The 23,847-nt window shown below is 45.2% G+C and overlaps 1 protein-coding gene across 10 annotated transcripts in view; it reads left to right on the top strand.

Moving 5' to 3' along the window:
- GABPB2 (GA binding protein transcription factor subunit beta 2) overlaps window positions 1–23,847 on the top strand; it is a 71,101-nt gene that overhangs the window by 12,138 nt on the left and 35,116 nt on the right. For 5 of the 10 annotated variants that reach the window (XM_030936283.1, XM_030936284.1, XM_030936277.1 and 2 more), the window contains exons 2-6: window positions 5,838–5,945; window positions 6,117–6,164; window positions 8,313–8,480; window positions 11,972–12,166; window positions 16,992–17,142. In XM_030936283.1, the coding sequence (XP_030792143.1) occupies window positions 5,838–5,945; window positions 6,117–6,164; window positions 8,313–8,480; window positions 11,972–12,166; window positions 16,992–17,142 (670 nt within the window). Of the gene's footprint in view, window positions 1–5,242; window positions 5,444–5,805; window positions 5,946–6,116; window positions 6,165–8,312; window positions 8,481–11,971; window positions 12,167–16,991; window positions 17,143–23,847 lie in introns of those variants that run through there. The other 5 variants (XM_030936279.1, XM_030936278.1, XM_030936285.1 and 2 more) reach the window with 5 other exon arrangements.

Raw genomic sequence — 23,847 nt, 5'->3', positions numbered from 1 at the left:
CGGGTAGCTGGGACTACAGGCGCCGCCACCTCGCCCGGCTAGTTTTTTGTAGTTTTTTTTTAGTAGAGACGGGGTTTCACCGTGTTAGCCAGGATGGTCTCGATCTCCTGACCTCGTGATCCGCCTGTCTCAGCCTCCCAAAGTGCTGGGATTACAGGCTTGAGCCACCGCGCCTGGCCTATTTTTTTTGTATTTTTTGTAAAGACAGAGTTTCACCATGTTGGCCAGGCTGCTCTTGAACTCCTGACCTTAGGTGATCTGCCCGCCTCAGTCTCGCAAAGTGCTAGGTTTACAGGCGTGAGCCACTGCACCCAGCTGACAGCTGCATTCTTACATCTACTTCATTCTGTCTGTTACAATATGTACTTGTAGAAGGAAAGAGTATTATAACTTTTTCCAGTAACAATGAGTATTCTTCTTTGATACTACACAAAAATTTGACAAGTGGTAATTTCTTTTTTCTTTTTTTTTTTTTTGAGACGGAGTCTCACCCTGTTGCCCAGACTGGAGTGCAGTGGTGCGATATCGGCTCACCACAACCTCCGCCTCCTTGGTTCAAGTGATTCTCCTGCCTCAGCCTCCCAAGTAACTGGGGCTACAGGCATGTGCCACCATGCCCAGCTAATTTTTGTACTTTTAGTAGAGACGGGGTTTCACCATGTTGGCCAGGCTGATCTTGAACTCCTGACCTCAGATGATCCGCCCACTTTGGCCTCCCAAAGTGCTGGGATTATATGTGTAAGCCACTGCGTTCGGCTGACAAATGGTAATTTCTTTTTTTTTTTTTTTTTGAGATGGAGTCTCGCTCTGTTGCCCAGGCTGGATTGTGGTAGTGCGATGTGGGCTCACTTCATGCTCCGCCTGCCGAGTTCATGCGATTCTCTTGCCTCAGCCTCCCGAGTAGTTAGGACTACAGGTGTCCGCCACCACACCTGGCTAATTTTTTTCTTTCTTTTTTTTTCTTTTTTTTTTTTTTGTATTTTTAGTAGAGACGCAATTCCACCGTGTTAACCAGGGTGGTCTCGATCTCCTAACCTTGTGATCCGCCCACCTTGGCCTCCCAAAGTGCTGGGATTACAGGCATGAGCCACCGTGCCAGGCCAACAAGTGGTAATTTCTTAAAAGTTAGTTGCACGGGCCGGGCGCGGTGGCTCAAGCCTGTAATCCCAGCACTTTGGGAGGCCGAGACGGGCAGATCACAAGGTCAGGAGATCGAGACCATCCTGGCGAACACAGTGAAACCCTGTCTCTACTAAAAATACAACAAACTAGCCGGGCGAGGTGGCGGGCGCCTGTAGTCCCAGCTACTCGGGAGGCTGAGGCAGGAGAATGGCGGGAACCCGGGAGGCAGAGCTTGCAGTGAGCTGAGATCCGGCCACTGCACTCCAGCCTGGGCAACAGAGCGAGACTCCGTCTCAAAAAAAAAAAAAAAAAAGTTAGTTGCACGAAGGCAGGAGGATTGCTTAAGGCCAGGAGTTTGAGACCATCCTGGGCAATGTAACAAAACTGCACCTCTACAAAAAACTAAAGAATTAGTCAGGCACGGTTGTGCGCACCTGTAGTCCTAGCTACTCAAGAGGCTGAGGACGGAGGATTGCTTGAGCCCCGGAGTTCAAGGCTGCAGTGAGCTATGATCATACCACTGCAGTCTAGCCTGGGCAACAGAAAAAGACCCTGTCTCAAAAAAAAAAAAAAAAAAAAAAGAGAAAAAGTTAGTTGCAATGAGGAATTTGAAATCACATCAGTGAATTTTTGTATTCTGTGACCTTAAAACCCATTGATCTTTCACTTTGAATTGTTTTACTTGTGCATGACTTTATAACATCAAACACTGGTCATTTGGAAAGTATTGGTTCGGCCAGGCGCGGTGGCTGAAGCCTGTAATCCCAGCACTTTGGGAGGCCGAGACGGGTGGATCACGAGGTAAGGAGATCGAGACCATCCTGGCTAACACGGTGAAACCCCGTCTCTACTAAAAAATACAAAAAACTAGCTGGGCGAGGTGGCAGGCGCCTGTAGTCCCAGCTACTCGGGAGGCTGAGGCAGGAGAATGGCGTGAACCCAGGAGGCGGAGCTTGCAGTGAGCTGAGATCCGGCCACTAAACTCCAGCCTGGGCGACAGAGCGAGACTCCATCTCAAAAAAAAAAAAAAAAAAGTATTGGTTCACCAAATTGTATAGGTCATCTAAATATTGATGCATTTTATTATACAATATCAAAAAATCACATTCATTAATATTACCACTTATTTCATCAGAAAAGTCTTTAATGTAAGTCATCAAGTTGATGGCAGTGGTTATAGATTTTCCAAAATTCTAATTTTTGCTTGAAAGCTCAAATTGTAATTGATAATTGGCAATAAATACTGTCAGTTGGCTGGGCGCGGTGGCTCCCGCCTGTAATCCCAGCACTTTGGGAGGCCGAGGCAGGCAGATCACCTGAGGTCAGGAGTTTGAGAACAGCCTGGCCAACATGGCGAAACCCCATCTCTACTAAAAGTACAGAAAAATTAGTCGGACGTGGTGGCGCATGCCTGTAATCCCGGCTACTCGGAAGGCTGAGACAGAGAGTTGCTTGAACCTGGGCGGTGGAGGTTGGCAGTGAGCCGAGATCTCGCCACTGCACTCTGGCCTGGGCAACAAGAGCGAGGCTCCATGTCAAAAAATAATAATAATAAATAAATGAATAAAATAAAAAACGAACAAAGTGAGCTGCCACTCACTTTGTGCCACTCACTTTTGTGGTGGCTCGCGCCTGTAATCCCAGCACTTTGGGAAGCCAAGGTGGGCAGATCACCTGAAGTCAGGAGGTCGAGACCAGCCTGGCCAGCATCTCTCTACTAAAAATACAAAAATTAGCCGGGCATGGTGGTGGGTGCCTGTAATTGTGGATACTTGGGAGGCAGAGGCAGGAGAATCACTTGTACCTGGGAGGCAGAGGTTGCAGTGAGCCGAGATCACACCATTGCACTCCAGCCTGAGTGACAAGAGCAAAACTCTGTCTCAAAAATAAAATAATAATAAAATAAAATGATGTTCCATGATAAAATATTTTATTTATTTATTTATTTTTTGAGACGGAGTCTCGCTGTGTCGCCCACGCTGGAGTGCAGTGGCACAATCTCGGCTCACTGCAAGCTCCACCTCCAGGGTTCACAGCATTCTCCTGCCTCAGCCTCCCAAGTTGCTGGGACTATAGGCGTCTGCCACCACGCCTGGCTAATTTTTTTTTTTTTTTTTTTTTTGGATTTTCAGTAGAGACAGGGTTTCACCGTGTTAACCAGAATGGTCTCGATCTCCTGACCTGGTGATCTGCCTGCCTGGGCCTCCCAAAGTGTTGGGATTACAGGCATGAGCCACCGCGCCTAGCCAAAAGCAGTTATTTTAGCTTGCAACTTAATCATGTAGTGCTTTTTCTCAAGAAAACCATCATGTTTCAGTAAGCAGCAGAAGTAATTTAAGTCAGCTAGGCACAGTGGCTCACGCCTGTAATCCCAACACTTTGGGGTTCTATTGCTATGGAAAGATCATGCAGAATGGTGGGTACAGTATAATTGTCATTTGAGCAAAAGGGTAGAGAAGAGTCCGGGTGTGGTGGCTCATGCCTGTAATCCTAACACTTTGGGGGCCCAAGGTAGGTCGATTGCTTGAGCCCAGCAGTTTGAGACCAGCCTGAGTAATATTGGGAATCCCCATCTCTATAAAAAATACAAAAATTAGCTGGGCATGGTGGTGTGTGCTTGTAGTCCCAGCTACTTGGGAAGCTGAGATGGGAGGATCCCATGAGCCCAGGAGGTCAGGACTGCAGTGAGCTGTGATTGTGCCCACTGCACTCCAGCCTGGGTGACAGAGTGAAACCATGTCTAAAAAAAAAAAAAAAAAAAAAAGTGCTTTATGTATACTTCCCATTTTGTAACACATAAATTATAAACACATATATTCAGGTATTGAGATTTAATAAAATTAATAATTTTTACTGTGTCATCCAGGACACTCCTAAGTAGAACTGGCAATTTTCCCTTGAGATTACATGGCAGTGAAGAATACAATAACCAGTAGCACAGTCTGATTCATGCTAAGGCACCAGCAGTTATACCCACTGTTGCATTTGTACCGTCAGTGCTAATGTAAACATGGAAAAAGATAAAAGGCAAATAATGTTTTTGTATTATAATAAAAATAGTTCTGACCTCATAGATCCCTAAAAGGGTATCAGGGACCACCAGGGGTCCACAAACCATACTTTTTGAACTACTGGCCTAAGCAGATCAGTGTTTAACCAATAAAGGCTTGTTCTTAAATTTTTTCTTTTTTTTTTTTTAAGTCAAGATCTGGCTGTATCACCCAGGCTAGAGTGCAGTGGTGCAATCTCAGCTCGCTGCAACCTCCATCTCCTGAGCTGAAGTTATCCTCCCATCTTAGCCTCCCGATTAGCTGAGATTATAGGCATGCACCACCATGCCCAGTAAATTTTTATCTTTTTTAAAATTATTATTTTATTTTTTCGAGATAGTGTCTCGCTCTGTCGCCCAGACTGGAGTGCAGTGGCGCAATCTCGGCTCATTGCAACCTCTGCCTCCCAGGTTCAAGCAATTGTCCTGCCTCAGTCTCCCAAGTAGCTGGGACTACAGACGTGTGCTACCACACCCGGCTAATTTTTGTATTTTTAGTAGAGACGGGGTTTCACTCTGTTGGCCAGGCTGGTCTCAAACTCCTGACCTCAGGTGATCTGCCTGCCTCGGCCTCCCAAAGTGCTGGGATTACAGGCTCGAGCCACCGCGCCCAGCCAATTTTTGTATTTTTTGTGAGACAGGGTTTCACCATTTTGCCTAGGCTGGTCTCAAACTTGTGAGCTCAAGTAATCCTTCTACCTCGACCTCCCAAAGTGCTGGGATTACAGTCCCAAGCCACTGCACCCCTCTTTGTCTCCTTAAATTTTAAGCATGATTATATCATTACTGCATCTTAACCTAGTTTTTATCTTCTGACTATGGTGTAATAGTTTGGGCTGGGTGCGGTGGCTCACGCCTGTAATCCCAACACTTTGGGAGGCTGAGGTGGGTGGATCACTTGAGGTCAGGAGTTCGAGACCAGCCTGGCCAACATGGTGAAACTACGTCTCTACTAAAAATACAAAAATTAGCCAGGCATGGTGGCGGGTGCCTGTAATCCCAGCTACTCAGGAGGCTGAGGCAAGAGAATTGCTTGAACCCAGGAGGCGGAGGTTGCACTGAGTCGAGGTCATACCACTGCACTCCAGCCTGAGCAATACAGTGAGACTCAGTCTCAAAAAACAAAAAAAAAAGAGAGAGCGATACAGTTTTATTTGGAAACCTTGATGTGTCCTATTTCAGTGTGCCATCCAAAGACCTACAAACCTCCAGAGAGAGCAGTTAGTTGCTAATAAGGGCTCTCATAATTTCCGTCAAGCAGTAGTTTCACAGGTGGGCATCCATCTTGCTCCCTTCCTGGAAATCAAACTACGTAATTTATTATTTTGTATTATGTTCCTTAAAATAATATTGTACCTTTCTTCATTTCAGGGGAATGAAATGGTGTTTTATCGATTCCTTAAACTAGAAAGGTCGTAGTGTGTTGCAGATATTTCCAGAGTATTTCTGGGGATTGAAAGTGATAGAACTATGTATAAGGGCTTGAAACATTCCCAACTATTTTATTGCTTGTGTTAGATGAGGTAGAAAGGAAGTGACCTACCAGTCAACTTGAGATGTATATTATATACATTCAAATATAAGAAGTCTTCTAAAAAAATGTATTGGCAGCTTTCCTTATGTTTGAGTTATAGCTACCTGAAAACTTTTGTTCCTATGCATAAAGATGTCTTTGGTGGACTTGGGAAAGAGGTTGCTAGAGGCAGCAAGAAAAGGCCAAGATGATGAAGTGAGAACATTGATGGCAAACGGCGCCCCATTCACCACAGACTGGGTAAGCTTAGAGGAAAGGTCTCTTAATTATTTCCAATGTATGCTTTACCAACCTTTTTCTTAAAGGCTAACAGACTTTATTGGTTTTTCTTCACTCCCTTTCTGCCTCATATCCCTTTCAAGAGTTTTATTCTCTGTCTTATCTGAATATGTGGTTTTCTTTTTCTTTTAGTTTTCCAAATTGAGAGTCTCCTGTGGATATATAGGTGATAATTGTAAGGTATTATATACTTGTGATTTTCTATAATTTTTTTAGAGTATTTTCTAAAGGTTTAACTGTCTCTGGAGTGTACTTGCATTATAGACTTCTGTAATTAGGTAGAAATTAAATAAAATAAATATAATAAGAATGAATTTCTAGACTAATAAACTTCTTGTTTCCTTTTCTGTAATATGCCCTGGTTAATACGAAATTGTCTAGGCTGAGCGTGGTGGCTCACAACTGTAATCCCAGCACTTTGGGAGTCCAAGGCGGGCAGATCACCTGAGGTCAGGAGTTCGAGACCAGCCTGCTAACATGGTGAAACCCCGTTTCTACTAAAAATACAAAAAATTAGCCAGGCATGGTGGTGCATGCCTGTAATCCCAGCTACTTGGGAGGCTGAGGCAGGAGAATCGCGTGAACTCGGGAGGTGGGGGTTGCAGTGAGCTGAGATTGTGCCATTGCACTCCAGCTTGGAAACTCCGTCTCAAAAAAAAAAAAAAAAGTCATCTAGCTGTTCTGTTTCCTTTACCACTGTTAAAAAACATTAAAGGCTGGGCACGGTGGCTCACACCTGTAATCCCAGCACTTTGGGAGGCCGAGGTGGGCAGATCACGAGGTCAGGAGATCGAGACCATCCTGGCTAACAGGGTGAAACCCTGTCTCTACTAAAAATACAAAAAAATTAGCCGTGCGTTGTGGCGGGTGCCTGTAGTCCCAGCTACTCGGGAGGCTGAGGCAGGAGATTGGCGTGAACCTGGGAGGCGGAGGTTGTAGTGAGCCGAGATCGTACCACTGCACTCCAGCCTGGGAGACAGCAAGACTCCGTCTCAAAAAAAAAAAAAAAAAAAAACATTAGAGAGGAAGGTGTAATTTAGCCTTAACCATCTTGGAGACCAAAGAGCTTCAGAAGAAACGGGTCCGGGTTATAATGTGGGCTTTCTTAGCAGTCACAGATTTTGTATGCATTGCCAAATTTTAACAATTTCAATGAATGAATGACCTCTATTCTGGAGTGATTGAGAGGCCAACAGATTCTTAGCACTTCACAGAAAGAAAGAAAAGGAAACCCATGATATTAGCATTTCTATAAATAGACCTGGAAAGAACAATGTGAATTAAATTCAGTCAGGCAGAGAGGCTGAAAATATGAAAAAGCAAAGAATAAACTAAACAGGCTTAAAATAAAGAGCATAACAAAAAGAAGGGAATAGATCTCTGGCCAAAGTGGATGATGATAGATAACTCTTTTTTTTTTTTTTTTTTTTGAGACGGAGTCTCGCTCTGTCGCCCTGGCTGGACTGCAGTGGCCGGATCTCAGCTCACTGCAAGCTCTGCCTCCCGGGTTTACGCCATTCTCCTGCCTCAGCCTCCCGAGTAGCTGGGACTACAGGCGCCCGCCAGGTCGCCCGGCTAGTTTTTTGTATTTTTAGTAGAGACGGGGTTTCACCATGTTGGCCAGGATGGTCTTGATCTCCTGACCTCGTGATCCGCCCGTCTCGGCCTCCCGAAGTGCTGGGATTACAGGCTTGAGCCACCGCGCCCAGCCTTTTTATTTTTTTTAACCTTCTAAACGCTGCGTAAAATCACGTCCTTTAGGGAACCTTACTTGATAAATCCACCTGACATAAAGCCATTATACTTAGCACTTAATCAATTGGTGGTCTATTTATTTGTCCATTAGCATGTTAATTTTTTTTTTTTTTTTTTTTTTGAGATGTAGTTTCCCTCTGTCGCCCAGGCTGGAGTGCAGTGGCACAATCTCAGGTCACTGCAACCTCTGCCTCCCAGGTTCGAAGCAATTCTCCCTGCCTCAGCCTCCTGAGTAGCTGGGGTTACAGGTGCCCACCACCATGCCTGGCTAACTTTTTTTTGTATTTTTTAGTAGAGATGGGGTTTCACCATGTTGGCCAGGCGGGTCTTGAACTCCTGACCTCAGGTGATCGGCCCACCTTGGCCTCCTAAAGTGCTGGGATTACAGGTGTGAGCCAGTGCACCCGGCCCCTGGCCTTTAATTTGTAATTTTAACCATTTTTTCAGTTTTATCTGCCCAACCAGATTCTCTCTTGAAGGACAAGAACCATACTTTGTTCATTTGTATCTCTCCAGTAATGATCTAGGACTCTGCACACAGTGATTATTCAATGAGTATTATTTTTTCCACAGCTTGGAACATCACCCCTCCACCTTGCAGCTCAGTATGGTCATTATTCCACAGCAGAAGTACTCCTTCGAGCAGGTGTTAGCAGGGATGCCCGGACTAAAGTAGACAGGACCCCCTTGCACATGGCTGCTGCAGATGGACATGCACACATCGTGGAACTGCTCGTTCGGGTAAAGCAAGAATAGTGGCAAGGTTATGTTGTAAAAAAGACATCCACTTTCCTGTTTTCTTAAATGGGTACTAGGAAATGACTTGGGAAGGATTAAGTTTAGGACAGTTAATAGCATTAAGTTGCATCTGCAAGAGTCTTCATGGCAGGCCAGGTGCGTGTAATCCCAGCACTTTGGGAGGCTGAGACGAGTGGATCACAAGGTCAGGAGTTTGAGACTGGCCAGACCAACATGGTGAAACCCCATTGCTACTAAAAAAAAACAAAAAAATTTAGCAGGACATGGTGGCGCGTGACTGTAATTCCAGCTACTCAGGAAGCTGAGGCAAGAGAATCACTTGAACCCAGGAGGTGGAGGTGTGGTGAGCCAAGATTGCGCCACTGCACTCCAGTCTGGATGACAGAACAAGAATCTGTCTCAAAAAAAAAAAAAAAAAAGAGCCTTCATGTCTATGAGGAGTCTGTTTTCTTATTTATTTATTCATTTTGTTTTGTTTTGTTTTTGAGATGGAGTCTTGCTCTTGTTGCTTAGACTGGAGTGCAGTGGCACGATCTCTGCTCACCACAACCTCTGCCTCCCGGGTTGAAGTGATTCTCCTGCCTCAGGCTCCCAAGTAGCTGGGATTACAGGTGCCCGCCACTATGCCCAGCCAATTTTTCTATTTTTAGTAGAGACAGGGTTTCACCTTGTTGCCCAGGCTGGTCTCAAACTCCTGACCTCCTGACGTGAGCCACCATGCCTATTTTCTAATTTATTAAACCAATTTTTTTTTTTTTTTTTTTTTTTGAGATGAACTCTTGGCCAGGCGCAGTGGCTCACTCCTGTAATCCCAGCACTTTAGGAGGCCAAGGCAGGCGGATCATCTGAGGTCAGGAGTTCGAGACCAGCCTGGCCAACATGGTGAAACCCCATCTCTACTAAAAATACAAAAATTAGCCAGGCGTGGTGGCAGGCGCCTGTAATCCCAGCTACTCAGGAGACTGAGGCAAGAGAATTGCTTGAACCCAGGAGGCGGAGGTTGCAGTGAGCCAAGATCACACCATCGCACTCCAGCCTGGGGGACAAGAGCAAGACTTCGTCTCAAAAAAAACAAAAAAAGAGATCAAGTCTCACACTGTCGCCAGGCTGGAGTGCAGTGGCGCAATCTTGGCTCATTGTAACCTCCGACTCCTGAGTTCAAGAGATTCTCCTACCTCAGCCTCCAAAGTAGCTGGGATTACAGGTGCCTGCCACCATGCTCAGATATTTTTTTTTGTATTTTTAGTAGAGACAGGGTTTCACTCTGTTGGCCAGGCTGGTCTCAAACTCCTGACCTTGTGATCTGCCTGCCTCAGACTCCCAAAGTGCGGGAATTATAGGTGTGAGCCACCGTGCCTGGCCCTAAAACAATTTTTTAAATTTGAGACAGGGTTTCACTCTTTTGCACTGGCTGGAGAGCAGTGCCATGATCATGGCTCACTGTAGCTTTCAACACCTGGGTTCAAGCAATCCTACTGCCTCAGCCTCCCAAGTAGCTAGGAGGACTATAGGCATCCAGCACCACGCCCAGCTATTTTATTTTTGTTTTTATTTTTTGTAGAGAATAGGATCTCGTATTGCCCAGCCCAGGCTGGCCGTGAACTCCTGGCCTCAAACAATTCTCCTACCTCAGCCTCCCAACACTGGGATTACAGGTGTGGGGTTACTGTGCTTAGCCAGTTTTTTAAATTTTTTTTTTTTTTTTTTTTTTTTTTTTTGAGACGGAGTCTTGCTCTGTCGCCCAGGCTGGAGTGCAGTGGCCGGATCTCAGCTCACTGCAAGCTCCGCCTCCCGGGTTCACGCCATTCTCCTGCCTCAGCCTCCCGAGTAGCTGGGACTACAGGCGCCCGCCAGGTCGCCCGGCTAGTTTTTTGTATTTTTAGTAGAGACGGGGTTTCACCATGTTAGCCAGGAAGTAGAGACGGGGTTTCACCATGTTAGCCAGGATGGTCTTGATCTCCTGACCTCGTGATCCGCCCGTCTCAGCCTCCCAAAGTGCTGGGATTACAGGCTTGAGCCACCGCGCCCGGCTCAGTTTTTTAAATTTTTTTTTCTTTTTTTTCTTTTTTTTTTTTTTTGAGACGGAGTCTCACTCTGTTGCCAGGCTGGAGTGCAGTGGCGCAATACTAGCTCACTGCAGCCTCTGCCTCCCAGGTGCAAGTGATTCTCCTGCCTCAGCCTCCCAAGTAGCTGGGACTACAGGCGTGCTCCACCATGCCCAGCTAATTTTTTTTTTTTTTTTTTGAGACGGAGTCTCGCGCTGTCTCCCTGGCTGGAGGGCAGTGGCGCGATCTCGGCTCACTGCAAGCTCCGCCTCCCGGGTTCCCGCCATTCTCTTGCCTCAGCCTCCCGAGTAGCTGGGACTACAGGCGCCCGCAACCGCGCCCAGCTAATTTTTTGTATTTTTAGCAGAGACGGGGTTTCACCGTGGTCTGGATCTCCTGACCTTGTGATCCGCCCGCCATGGCCTCCCAAAGTGCTGGGATTACAGGCATGAGCCACCGCGCCCGGCCAATTTTTGTATTTTTAGTAGAGATGGAGTTTCACCATGTTGGCCAGGATGGTCTCCATCCTTTGACCTTGTGATCTGCCCGCCTCGGCCTCCCAAAGTGCTGGGATTATAGGCATGAGCCACCGCACCCGACCATTTTTTAAAAATCATATTTAAAAAAAAAAATTACAGATGAGGTCTCACTATGTTGACCAGGCTGGTCTCAGACTCCTGGCCTCAAGTGATCCTTCCATCCTCAACCTTCCAAAGTGCTGAGATTATAGGCGTGAGCCATTGCTCCCAGCCTAGTTTTCCGATTTATTATTATTATTATTATTATTATTATTATTGGTCTTTTTTTTTTTTTTTTTTTTTTTTTTGGAGACAGGGGTCTCACTCTGTCACCCAGGCTGGAATGCGGTGGTATGATTTCGGCTCACTGCAGCCTCCACCGCTCAGGCTCAAGAGATTCACCCACTTCACCCTCCCCTTTAGCTGGGACTACAGGCACGTACTACCACTCCCGGCTAATGTTTTGAATTTTTTGTAGAGGCATGTTTTTTCACCATATTCCCCAAGCTCATCTTGAACTCCTGAGTTCCAGCTTTTCTAATTTTTTCAAGGCTAAACAGACTTACTGATTTTTCTTCTTTCCCTTTCTGAAGGTATTCTCTGCACTTATGCCTATTTATTCAGGCACTTGGCTCTCTATTAATAAATGCAACAAAAATCTGTTCCTTCCCTCTTTGTCTTCCATCTGTTTAATTTCCCAATGATGTCCTTAGAGGACCCACTCGTTGAAAGTATTATGTCTGTCAGCATTTAGGAGAATTTGAGAAATGTTTTTCCCTTTGATATTCCTTAAATGTGATCTAGATTTGAGTACATAATATCTATGGGAATCCTCTGTATTTGATGATGGGATGTTGCACCTGTGCTCCTATAACCACTGTTTGTTGAAAAAAATGCTTTTCTGTGACAGAATGGTGCAGATGTGAATGCCAAGGACATGCTGAAGATGACAGCTTTGCATTGGGCCACAGAGCGCCACCATCGAGATGTTGTAGAGTTACTTATCAAATATGGAGCTGATGTCCATGCTTTCAGCAAATTTGATAAATCTGCCTTTGACATAGCTCTGGAGAAAAATAATGCTGAGATTTTGGTCATCCTCCAGGTGTGGTTCTTTTTATACTCTCCAGAGTATATGTCAATTGAAGTTAAGGATTTTTTTGTGGGAGTTGAATCAAAACTGAATTTTCCCTATCTTATTAAAATAGCATTTCTAATATGTCTCAATCTTGTGACTCAGTGTCACTATATATATCATATATATTATATATATAGCATAAACATAACCTATATATATTATATACATTAACGGGATACTGCGCCTGGCTGTGTCCCATTAATTTCTGTTTCCCACCCCCCACTCCGAGATGGAGTCTCACTTTGTCGCCCAGGCTGGAGTGCAATGACACGATCTCGGCTCACTGCTCGGATTCAAGTGATTCTTCCTCCTCAGCCTCCCGAGTAGCTGGGATTACAGGCACCTGCCATCATGCCCAGCTGATTTTTGTATTTTTGTAGAGATGGGTTTCACCATGTTGGCCAGGCTGGTCTGGAACTCCTGACCTCAGGTGATCCGCCTGCCTCGGCCTCCCAAAGTGCTGGGATTACAGGCATGAGCAACTGCGCCCAGCCTGCCCATTAATTTCTTAAGCCAGCACTGTATATCAGGGAACAATAGGACAGGGGATATAAAAATTAACAGGACATGGGCCAGGCGTGGTTGCTCATGCCTGTAATCCCAGCACTTTGGGAGGCCGAGGCAGATGGATCACCTGAGGTCAGGAGTTCGAGACCAGCCTGGCCAATATGGCGAAACCCCGTTTCTACTAAAAATGCAAAACAAATTAGCCGGGCATGGTGGTATGTGCCTGTAATCCCAGCTACTTGGGAGGCCGAAGCAGGAGAATTGCTTGAACCTGGGAGGCAGAGGTTGCAGTGAGCCAAGATCACGCCACTGCATTCGAGCCTGGGCGACAAGCAGGATTCCATCTCAAAAAAAAAAAAAATTAATATGACATGAAGTGTTCAAAGCATGATAAAAGACAGGAAATAAAATATTATAATATTGCATGATAGGCCGGGCGCGGTGGCTCAAGCCTGTAATCCCAGCACTTTGGGAGGCCGAGACGGGCGGATCATGAGGTCAGGAGATCGAGACCATCCTGGCTAACACGGTGAAACCCCGTCTCTACTAAAAAATACAAAAAACTAGCCGGGCGAGGTGGCGGGCGTCTGTAGTCCCAGCTACTCGGGAGGCTGACGCAGAATGGCGTAAACCCAGGAGGCGGAGCTTGCAGTGAGCTGAGATCCGGCCACTGCACTCCAGCCTGGGCGACAGAGCGAGACTCCGTCTCAAAAAAAAAAAAAAAAAAAAAAAAAAAAAATTGCATGATAAATAGATATCTAGTAAGTGCTATGGGAGCACAAAGGAGGGAATAGTAGGTTTTGAACGGAATATTGAAGTAGGCAGAGAAGTGAGAAAACTATATTCTAGGCTAGAATAAGAGCAAATCAAAGACACAGAGGTGTGAAAGAACATGGAATGTTCAAGAAAAAGTAGTTGAGTGATGAGAGAATGGGCAAAGGAAGCAGAGTTTGGGAGTGGCAGATGCTAAGCTTGAAAGTTAGGCTGGATTCTGAATGTAGGGATGCTTTACAGCATGTGAAGGAGTTTGAACTGTTATGTGAGTGATGGATTTGGATAGAAGTTTTTAAATAGAGGATTGATATGATTAAATTTGTTTTAAAAATGATGTGACACACAGATGAGAGAGACACTTAATGCTAAATAACTATATGGTGACTTTTATTAGGCCAGGCAAGGGCCAATGAGAAATTGAACCAAGGAAGTGCTACTATTTCACCATGTAGTAGTACTACTCTTCCCTCCTGTGTGCTCCCATAGCACTTACTAGATGTCTGTTTATCATGTAATATTATAATATTTTATTTCCTATCTTTAATTTTATCATGCTGTGAGCACTTCATGTCCTAGTGGAGGATAAAGGAAAAGGGCAAATTCAAGAAGGAATTTAGGCCAGGCACGGTAGCTCACACCTGAAATCCTAGCACTTTGGGAGGCTGAGGCGGGTGAATCACCTGAGGTCAGGAGTTCAAGCCCAGTCTGGCCAACATGGTGAAACCTCATCTTTACTAAAAATACAAAAATTAGCTGGTTTGGTGGTGGGTGCCTGTAATCCCAGCTACTTGGGAGACGGAGGCAGGAGGTTGAACTTGGGAGGTGGAGGTTGTAGTGAGCTGAGATCATGCCATTGTACTCAAGCCTGGGAGACAGAGTGAGACTCTCAAAAAAAACCAAGAAGGGGCCGGGCACGGTGGCTCAAGCCTGTAATCCCAGCACTTTGGGAGGCCGAGACGGGCGGATCACTAGGTCAGAAGATTGAGACCATCCTGGCTAACACCACCGGTGAAACCCCGTCTCTACTAAAAAATACAAAAAACTAGCCGGGCGAGGTGGTGGGCGCCTGTAGTCCCAGCTACTTGGGAGGCTGAGGCAGGAGAATGGCGTAAACCCGGAAGGCGGAGCTTGCAGTGAGCTGAGATCCGGCCACTGCACTCCAGCCTGGGTGACAGAGCCAGACTCTGTCTCAAAAAAAAAAAAAAAACCAAGAAGGAATTTGACAATATCCAAAGAATGGATAACCTGTTTCAATTGAAGCTCTTAGTCAAGGGGCTAATTATATATGAAAAATAGTCATTTCTGGCTGGGCACGGTGGCTCATACCTATAATCCTAACACTTTGGGAGGCCAAGGAGGGTGGATTGCCTGAGCTCAGGAGTTCAAGGCCAGCCTGGGCAACTCGGTGAAACCCTGTCTCTACTAAAATACAAAGAAATTAGCCGGGCGTGGCAATGTGCGCCTGTAGTCCCAGCTACTTGGGAGGCTGAGGCAGGAACCGTGGAGGTGGAGGTTGCATCACTGCACTCCAGCCTGGGTGACAGAGCAGGACTCCGTCTCCAAAAAAAAAAAAAAAAAAAAAAGGGAAAGAAAGAGAGAGAAAGCAAGCAAGCAAGCCATTTCTGCTGCATTTTCAGTATTTTTTTTTTTCTAACTGACAGGTGGTCTATAGACTGGTTAGCCCCTTCAACTTTCAATTCTTTGTTTAGAGCCCTTTCATAACTGGACTTTTTAAAGTAGTGATTATGTTTGCAGAAAATTGCTTCTGAAAGTAATAAATTAAAGATAACCTACTTTTCACCATAATTGAACAGATATCCCTGGAAGCAAAAGTACAGCATATGGAGCGAGACTTTAAAATCTGGCACTTATTTGCTTGTTATATATTCTCTTAGGAATTTCTTCAGTGGCAGAATGGAACAAGTAGTTGGATAAAACTCTAGAGAATATTGTTCTCTGTAGATACTCTGCAGGAATCTCTTGCTAGCACACTGACTTGTAGATAATCACAAAATATTAGTGCTGGAAATTACTTTTTATTTTTTATTTTTATTTTTTTATTTTTGAGATTGAGTCTCACTCTGTTGCCCAGGCTGGAGTGCAGTGATGTGAGTTTTAGCCAGGATGGTCTCGCTCTCCTGACCTTGTGATCCACCCGCTTCGGACTCCCAAAGTGCTGGGATTACAGGCGTGAGCCACCGCGCCCAGCTGGAAATTACTTTTTAGACTATTCAGATCAACTCCCTCATTTTTCTTTCTTTTTTTTTTTTTTTTTGAGACGGAGTCTTGCTCTGTCGCCCAGGCTGGAGTGCAGTGGCTGGATCTCAGCTCACTGCAAGCTCCACCTCCCGGGTTCACGCCATTCTCCTGCCTCAGCCTCCCGAGTAGCTGGGACTACAGGCGCCCGCCACCTTGCCCGGCTAGTTTTTTGTATTTTTTAGTAGAGACAGGGTTTCACCGTGTAGGCCAGGATGGTCTCGATCTCCTGATCTTGTGATCCGCCCGCCTCAGCCTCCCAAAGTGCTGGGATTACAGGCTTGAGCCACCGTGCCCGGCCTTTCTTTTTTCTTTTTTTGAGACGGAGTCTCACTGTGTCACCCAGGCTGGAGTATAATGACGCTATTTTGGCTCACTGCAGTCTCGGCCTCCTGGGTTCAAGCAATTCTCCTGCCTCAGCCTCCCGAGTAGCTGGGATTACAAGCACCCGCCACCACGCCCAGCTGACACTTTTGTATTTAGTAGAGACAGGGTTTCACCATGTTGGCCAGGCTGGTCTCAAACTCCTGACCTCAAGTGATCCACCCGCCTCAGCCTCCCAAAGTGGTGAGATTACAGGCATGAGCCACAGCACCTGGCCTGACTCCCTCATTTTTCAAATGAAAAAAACAAGATTCACAGAGGTTAAATGAATTGTCTAGAATTTTTTGCAAATAATACACCTTTGCTTTCCTGAAGTAGAAACAAGCTTTGGAAAGCAACCTAACAACTATGTTGGCCTGGTCTGAAAAAAAAGGTAGTCTTAATGAGAACTCTGATCTCTGGTGGGAGATTGTATATGGAAACTAGTTATGATTGATAGAGCATTAGGGTGGGAGTGGAATATGCTGTTCAGTAACTGTGTAACTAAAGCTAATAAGTGTTCTTGGGCTGGGCATGGTGGCTCATGCCTGTAATCCTACCACTTTAGGAGGCCAAGGCGGGTGATTTGCCTGAGCCCAGGAGTTCTAGACCAACTTGGGCAACATGGCAAAACCCCGTATCTACTAAAAATACAAAAAATTAGCTGGGCGTAGTGGCACGTGCCTGTAATCCCAGCTGCTTGGGAGGCTGAGGCATTAGAATTGTCTGAACCCAGGAAGCGGAGGTTGCAGTGAGCCGAGATCATGCCACTGCACTCCAGCCTGGTCAACAGAGTGAGGCTGTCTCAAAAAAAAAAAAAAAAGAAAGAAAGAAAGAAAGAAAAGAAAAGCTAATAAGTGTTCTGACTGAAATATCCTGCCTTGTTTGGTAGGAAGCAATGCAGAATCAGGTGAATGTTAATCCAGAGAGAGCCAACCCTGTGACTGACCCTGTGACTATGGCTGCTCCATTCATCTTCACATCGGGAGAGGTTGTTAACCTCGCAAGCCTTGTTTCTTCAGCCAACACCAAAACAACCTCAGGTAATGTTCTGATAACATGAAATTTATTTTAGACTCAAAAATGAACAAAACCCTAGGTTTTCCAAGAGATGAATGGATACCCTTTCTAATACTCTGTAATTAAAATATTGCCAAAGCAGAAGATTTGTAATAGATTTTAAAGCTAAGGTACTTATTCTTTCTGGGGAAGGCAAAAATCATACATAGGGTTACAAAGGAATACTTATTGTGTTAAAAGTAGAATATTCTGGCTTGGGCACAGTGGCTCATATCTGTAATCCCAATGCTTTGGGAGGCCAAGGTGGGAAGATTGCTTGAGGCCACCCTGGTCTGGGCAACATAGAGAAACCCCATCCTCTACTAAAAATAAATTAGGTGGGCATGGTGATGCATACCTGTAATCCCAGCTACTCAGGAGGCTGACATGGGAGGATCTCGTGAGCTCAGGAGTTGGACTTACTGTGAGTTATGATTGTGCCACTGCACTCTGGCCTGGGTGACACAGCAAGACCCTGTCTCTAAAAATAAAGGAAAATATTCTACAGATTAATCTATTGAAGGGTTATGCCTAGACCAAAAATGAAAATATGAAGTTGCCTTGACATGATACTGATAAGGGAAATAAACATTAATAGTTTAAAGCAGTAACAAAGCAGAATAAACATAAGTGGCTTTTGGAGTACTGATATAAAAGAGGTAAATGTGATTATCTGAATAAAGTATAAGAGTCTGGATTTGTTCTTGAGTGCATATATAAAAAGAAAATAGCAGATAAAACTATTTGTTGTTGATCTTTTGAAACCTGTATGTTTTTGACTCGGCATGGTGCCTTTTGCCTGTAGTCCCAGCACTTTGGGAGGCCGAGGCGGGTGGATCACCTGAGATCAGAAGTTTAAGACCATCCTGGTCAACATGATGGAAGCCCATCTCTACTAAATACACAAAAATTAGCCGGATGTGGTGGTGGGTGCCTGTAATCCCAGCTACTTGGGAGGCTGAGGCAGGAGAATCGCTTGAACCTGGGGAGGAGGAGGTTGCGGTGAGCCAAGATCGCGCCATTGCACTCCAGCCTGGGCAACAAGAGTGAAATTTCATCTCAAAAAAACAAACAAAAAAACAAACCTGTATGTTTTCAACAAAACCATCTATCTAGGCCGGGCGCGGTGGCTCAAGCCTGTAATCCCAGCACTTTGGGAGGCCGAGGCGGGCGGATCACAAGGTCAGGAGGTCGAGACCATCCTGGCTAACACAGTGAAACCCCGTCTCCACTTAAAAAATACAAAAAATTAGCCGGGCGAGATGGCGGCGCCTGTAGTCCCAGCTACTCGGGAGGCTGAGGCAGGAGAATGGCGTGGACCCGGGAGGCGGAGCTTGCAGTGAGCTGAGATCCGGCCACTGCACTCCAGCCTGGGCGACAGAGCGAGACTCCGTCTCAAAAAAAAAAAAAAAAAAAAAAAAAAAAAAAAAAAAAAAAAAAACCATCTATCTAAATAAGAATGAATGAGTTTATTTTTAGCATCTCCTTTTTTTCTTCCTCCAAGGCAGAGTCTAGCTCTGTGTCCCAGGCTGGAATGCAGTGGCATAATCTTGGCTTACTTCAACCTCTGCCTCTCGGGTTCAAGTGATTCTCCTGCCTCAGCCTCCTGAGTAGCTGGTCCTACAGGCGCGTGCCACCACGCCCGGCTAATTTTTATATTTTTACTAGAGACAGGGTTTCACCGTGTTAGCCAGGATAGTCTCGATCTCCTAACCTCGTGATCTACCCGCTTCAGCTTCCCAAAGTGCTGGGATTACAGGCATGAGCCACCGCCCCCGGCCTTTCAGTCAGCATCTCCTCTTACAGATATTTGTTTTACAATGAAATAACTTGTGTTCTCATTTAAATAAATTTTCCAATTGGCTATTGGTTTCTTTTTCTGTTTCTTTTATTTGAAATAACAGTATCCTCAGTTAAGTTTGTATAATGTCAAAGGAAAGATCTTGACTAAGCTATTGATATTGAGAGGTAGTGTGGTTAAAAGAGAAGAAACAATGTATGTGATATACACGGAATTTTGGAATCAGAATTGTGCTCAAATAATTACTGGTTGACTAGCTGCTTGACCCTAGGAAAACTTCGTACTTTTCTGTGCCTTGTTTACTTATCAGTAACATTGGGATATAATAATATCTACTTTATGAGGTTGTTGTGAGAGTTTGAGAATTTGTATTTGAAGGTCCATTTGATACTAGGATTTCAATAATAGCTATTAAATGAAAACATAATTTCTTAGCAAAGTTTGACCCCAACATGCCCACCAGGGGGCAATAGTGATCTTCATTTTATAGCCTATCAACAGTTATTTAAAATAATTTTGCATTCACCTGGATGATACAAAAACTTTACATTAAATTTATATATACATGTAATCAGAACATTCACGATCTTTTGGATTCATATTGGTTCAGTCACACTGAGTAAAACAACTTTTTTTTTGAGACAGAGTCTCACTCTGTCGCCCAGGCTGGAGTGCAATAGCCCAATCTCGGCTCACTACAACCTCCACCTCCTGGGTTCAAGCAATTCTTCTGCCTCAGCCTCCTGAGTAACTGGGACTACAGGCGCCTACCACCATACCCAGCTAATTTTTGTATTCGTAGTAGAGACGGGGTTTCACCATATTGGCCAGGCTGGTCTCGAACTCCTGACCTTGTGATCCACCTCTCTCGGCCTCACAAAGTGCTAGGATTACAGGCATGAGCCACCGTGCCTGGCCAAAACAACTAGTTTACAGTCCAAAATTATTTTGTAGCCAATAAAGTTATATGCTCATGAACATGTGAAAAGAGCTAGAGTTGGTCTTTTTTTTTTTTTCTTTTTTTGAGACGGAGTCTCGCTCTGTCGCCCAGGCTGTAGTGCAGTGGTGCGATCTTGACTCACTGCAACCTCCACCTCCCAGATTAAAATGATTCTCCTGCCTTAGCCTCCCGAGTAGCTAGGACGACAGGCACCCACCACCACACCTGGCGAATTTTTGTATTTTTAGTAGAGATGAGGTTTCACCATGTTGGCCAGGCTGGTCTCAAACTCCTGACCTTGTGAACCACCCACCTCGGCCACCCAAAGTGCTGGGATTACAGGCATGAACCACTGCGCCCAGTTGAGTTGGTCTTTAGTCTAACTAATGAAATTCTGCGGACCCAGATCTGGAATGATAAGCAAAGCATATTTTGGATAGAGATTCTTTGCTTTGATTCCCATGTGCCAATATCATGTTTGTCATGTAGCTTTTGGCAGACCTACTCGACTTTCTTTCCTCTTTATGTGGATAACTGCAAATTGAAATTCCTAAACTATCATATAATAGAGCTGACTGCCCCAATATCATCTTATAAAGCAGTTCTACCTAGCTATCCCTCTTTAGCTGATTAGTCTACCCAATGCTTAATTGGTGCAGATAAAGGAAAGGAGAACATTTATAAGACAAATTCAGGTCTTATAAGTATTAGTCAACTGCTTTAAAGGATATTCTTTTCTGAAGTGGCGAGTGGGCTTCTTGTTTCCCATCATCCAATAATACTTTTAATAACTGAAGGAGCTTTCATTCTAGTGTATAGAATGCAGGCTGCCCCAATTAAAAATAAATTTTAAAGCCTTAGACTTTTTTTAAGATTTTGTTTTTTAGATTTAGATTTTTAAAAAGATTTTTTTGTTTTTGTTTGAGACAGAGTCTCACTCTGTCACCCAGACTGGAGTGCAGTGGCTCAGTCTCGGCTCACTGCAACCTCCAACCTCCACTTGCAGGGTTCAAGTGATTCTCATGCCTTAGCCTCCTGAGTAGCTGGGATTACAGGCCCATGCCCAGCTTTTTTTTTTTTTTTTTTCTTTTTTCCTAAGATGGAGTCTTGCTGTTGCTCCCAGCTACTCGGGAAGCTGAGGCAGGCGAATCGCTTGAACCCGGGAGGTGGAGGTTGCAGTGAGCCAAGATTGCGCCATTGTGCAATGGAGTGCAATGGCCTGATCTCGGCTTACTGCAACCTCCGCCTCCCGAGTTCAAGCGATTCGCCTGCCTCCACCTCCCAAAGTGCTGCAAAGTGCTGGGATTGCAGGTGTGAGCCACCACGCCCGGCGTTAAAAAATCTTAATTGCTTCCTTCTCCTCAACATAAAACCCAATATTAAATGAAGTAAAATGTGCATGGATGCTGTAGATTTTGGAAAGAAAAAGGCATATCAGTGAAACGCTTGTTACTTATTCAGAAGTTTATATAAGTAAACTCTTTAGATCAGGATTTACGAGGGTTGTGCTGGCCAGGCTGGTCTTCAACTCCTGATGTCAAGCGATCCACCCCACCTTGGCCTCCCAAAGTGCTGGGATTACAAGCATGAGCCACCACACCCGACCTATTTATATTTAATTTGGAATGCATCTCATGATTGTGCAGAAACAGGAAATTCATCTTTATAACTTTATCCTGATTAATGTTTACATTACTCTGCCTTCCCAAATCCCTGCAGTTTGGTGGTGGCACTGATGATGACTGATATCCTTAGTAATAAATAGAAATTTTTGTTTTTTTTGAGACAGGGTCTCACTCTGTCCCCCAGGCTGCAGCGCACTGGCATGATCTTGGCTCACTGTAACCTCTACCTCCCAGACTCAAGTGAGCCTCCTGCCTCAGCCTCCCAAGTAGCTGGGACTATAGGCTTGTACCACCATGCCTCGCTAAGAGACGGTTTCGTCATGTTGCGCAGGTTTGTCTTGAATTCCTGAACTCAAGCAATTGTTCTGCCTTGGCTTCCCAAAGTGCTAGGATCACAGGCATGACCCATCATGCCTGGCCATGAATGGAAAATTTGAAAACAAACTGCAATCCAGATTTTGGCATCAAAAATACCTACTAAAGGCCGGGCGCAGTGGCTTACGGCTATAATCCTAGCACTCTAGGAGGCCTAGGTGGGCGGATTGCCTGAGCTCAGGAGTTCGAGACCAGCCTGGGCAACATGGTGAAACCCTATCTCTACTAAGAATACAAAAATTGGCCGGGCGCGGTGGCTCAAGCCTGTAATCCCAGCACTTTGGGAGGCCGAGACGGGCGGATCACGAGGTCAGGAGATCGAGACCATCCTGGCTAACACGGTGAAACCCTGTCTCTACTAAAAAATACAAAAAAAAACTAGCCGGGCGAGGTGGTGGGCGCCTGTAGTCCCAGCTACTCGGGAGGCTGAGGCAGGAGAATGGCGTAAACCCGGGAGGCGGAGCTTGCAGTGAGCTGAGATCCGGCCACTGCACTCCAGCCTGGGCGACAGAGCGAAACTCCGTCTCAAAAAAAGAGAATACAAAAATTAGCCGGGCGTGATGGGGCATGCCACCTACTAAATACCTACTAAAATGATAATCCTATGATACTTTCAGTTAATTCTTTATATAAATATATAAAATACATAAATATGTAATACATATGTATATCTCTATATAAATCTTTTTTTTAAATCCTTTAAAAAAATCAGCTGAAGTTGGGATCACCTGAAGTCAGGAGTTCAAGACCAGCCTACTAACATGGAGAAACCCCATCTCCACTAAAAAATACAGAATTAGCAGGGTGTGGTGGCACATGCCTATAATCCCAGCTACTCAGGAGGCTGAGGCAGGAGAATCGCTTGAACCCAGGAGATGGGGGTTATAGTGAGCTGAGATCATGCCATCGCACTCCAGCCTGGGCAACAAGAGCAAAACTCCATCTCAAAAAAAAAAAAAAGTCCAGGCGCACTGGCTCACGCCTGTAATCCCAGCACTTTGGGAGGCTGAGGCAGGCAGATCGCAAGGTCAAGAAATCGAGACCATCCTGGCCAACATGGTGAAACCCTGTCTCAATACAAAAATTAGGTGGGCGTGGTGGCATGCGCCTGTACACCCAGCTACTTGGGACTACTGAGGCAGGGGAATTGCTTGAACCAGGAGGCGGAGGTTGCAGTGAGCTGAGATACGCCACTGTGCTCCAGCCTGATGACAGAGCGAGACTCTGCCTCAAAAAAAAAAAAAAAAAGAAAGAAAAATAAAGATTTTTGAACAATGAAGTACTTTATTTTCCTATGATTCACTAGAATAAGTCTAAGGAAACAATTTGCACTATTGGTTTTCAGTTTCAACTGTATATGTCAGAATACTCTACCTGATTTTTTTTTTTTTTTCAATTGAGACGGAGTTTTGCTGTGTCATTCAGGATGGAGTGCAGTGGTGTGATCTCAGCTCACTGCAACTTCGGCTGCCCAGGTTCAAACAATTATTGTGAGTTAGCCTCCCAAGTACCTGGGACTACAGGCACGTGCCACCATGCCTGGGTAATTTTTTTGAATTTTTATTAGAGACGGAGTTTCACCATGTTGCCCAGGCCTGTCTCAAACCCCTAACCTCAGGTGATCCACCAACCTTGGCCTCCCAAAGTGCTGGGATTACAGGCGTGAGCCACTGCGCCCAGCCCTAAACCTGATTTTTCATAAGTGTTCTTTCTTAATTTTGCTATTGAGGTGTAATTGGTTGAGTTGTTCTGTTTGAGTAAAAGGAAGAGCACCCTCAGATTGGAATCATCGTGTGCTTATAATGCGGCTGGGCCTGGTGGCTCACACCTGCAATCCCAGTACTTTGGGTGGCCGAGGCGGGTGGATCACCTGAGGTCAGAAGTTCAAGAGCAGCCTGGCTAACATGGAGAAACCCCATCTCTACTGAAAATACAAAAATTAGCCGGG

Source organism: Rhinopithecus roxellana, chromosome 8, assembly GCF_007565055.1.
Source record: "Rhinopithecus roxellana isolate Shanxi Qingling chromosome 8, ASM756505v1, whole genome shotgun sequence".
NCBI lineage: Eukaryota > Metazoa > Chordata > Mammalia > Primates > Cercopithecidae > Rhinopithecus > Rhinopithecus roxellana.
The sequence above is the reverse complement of the archived record's forward strand: the minus strand, read 5'-3'. Positions and strand labels throughout refer to the sequence as shown.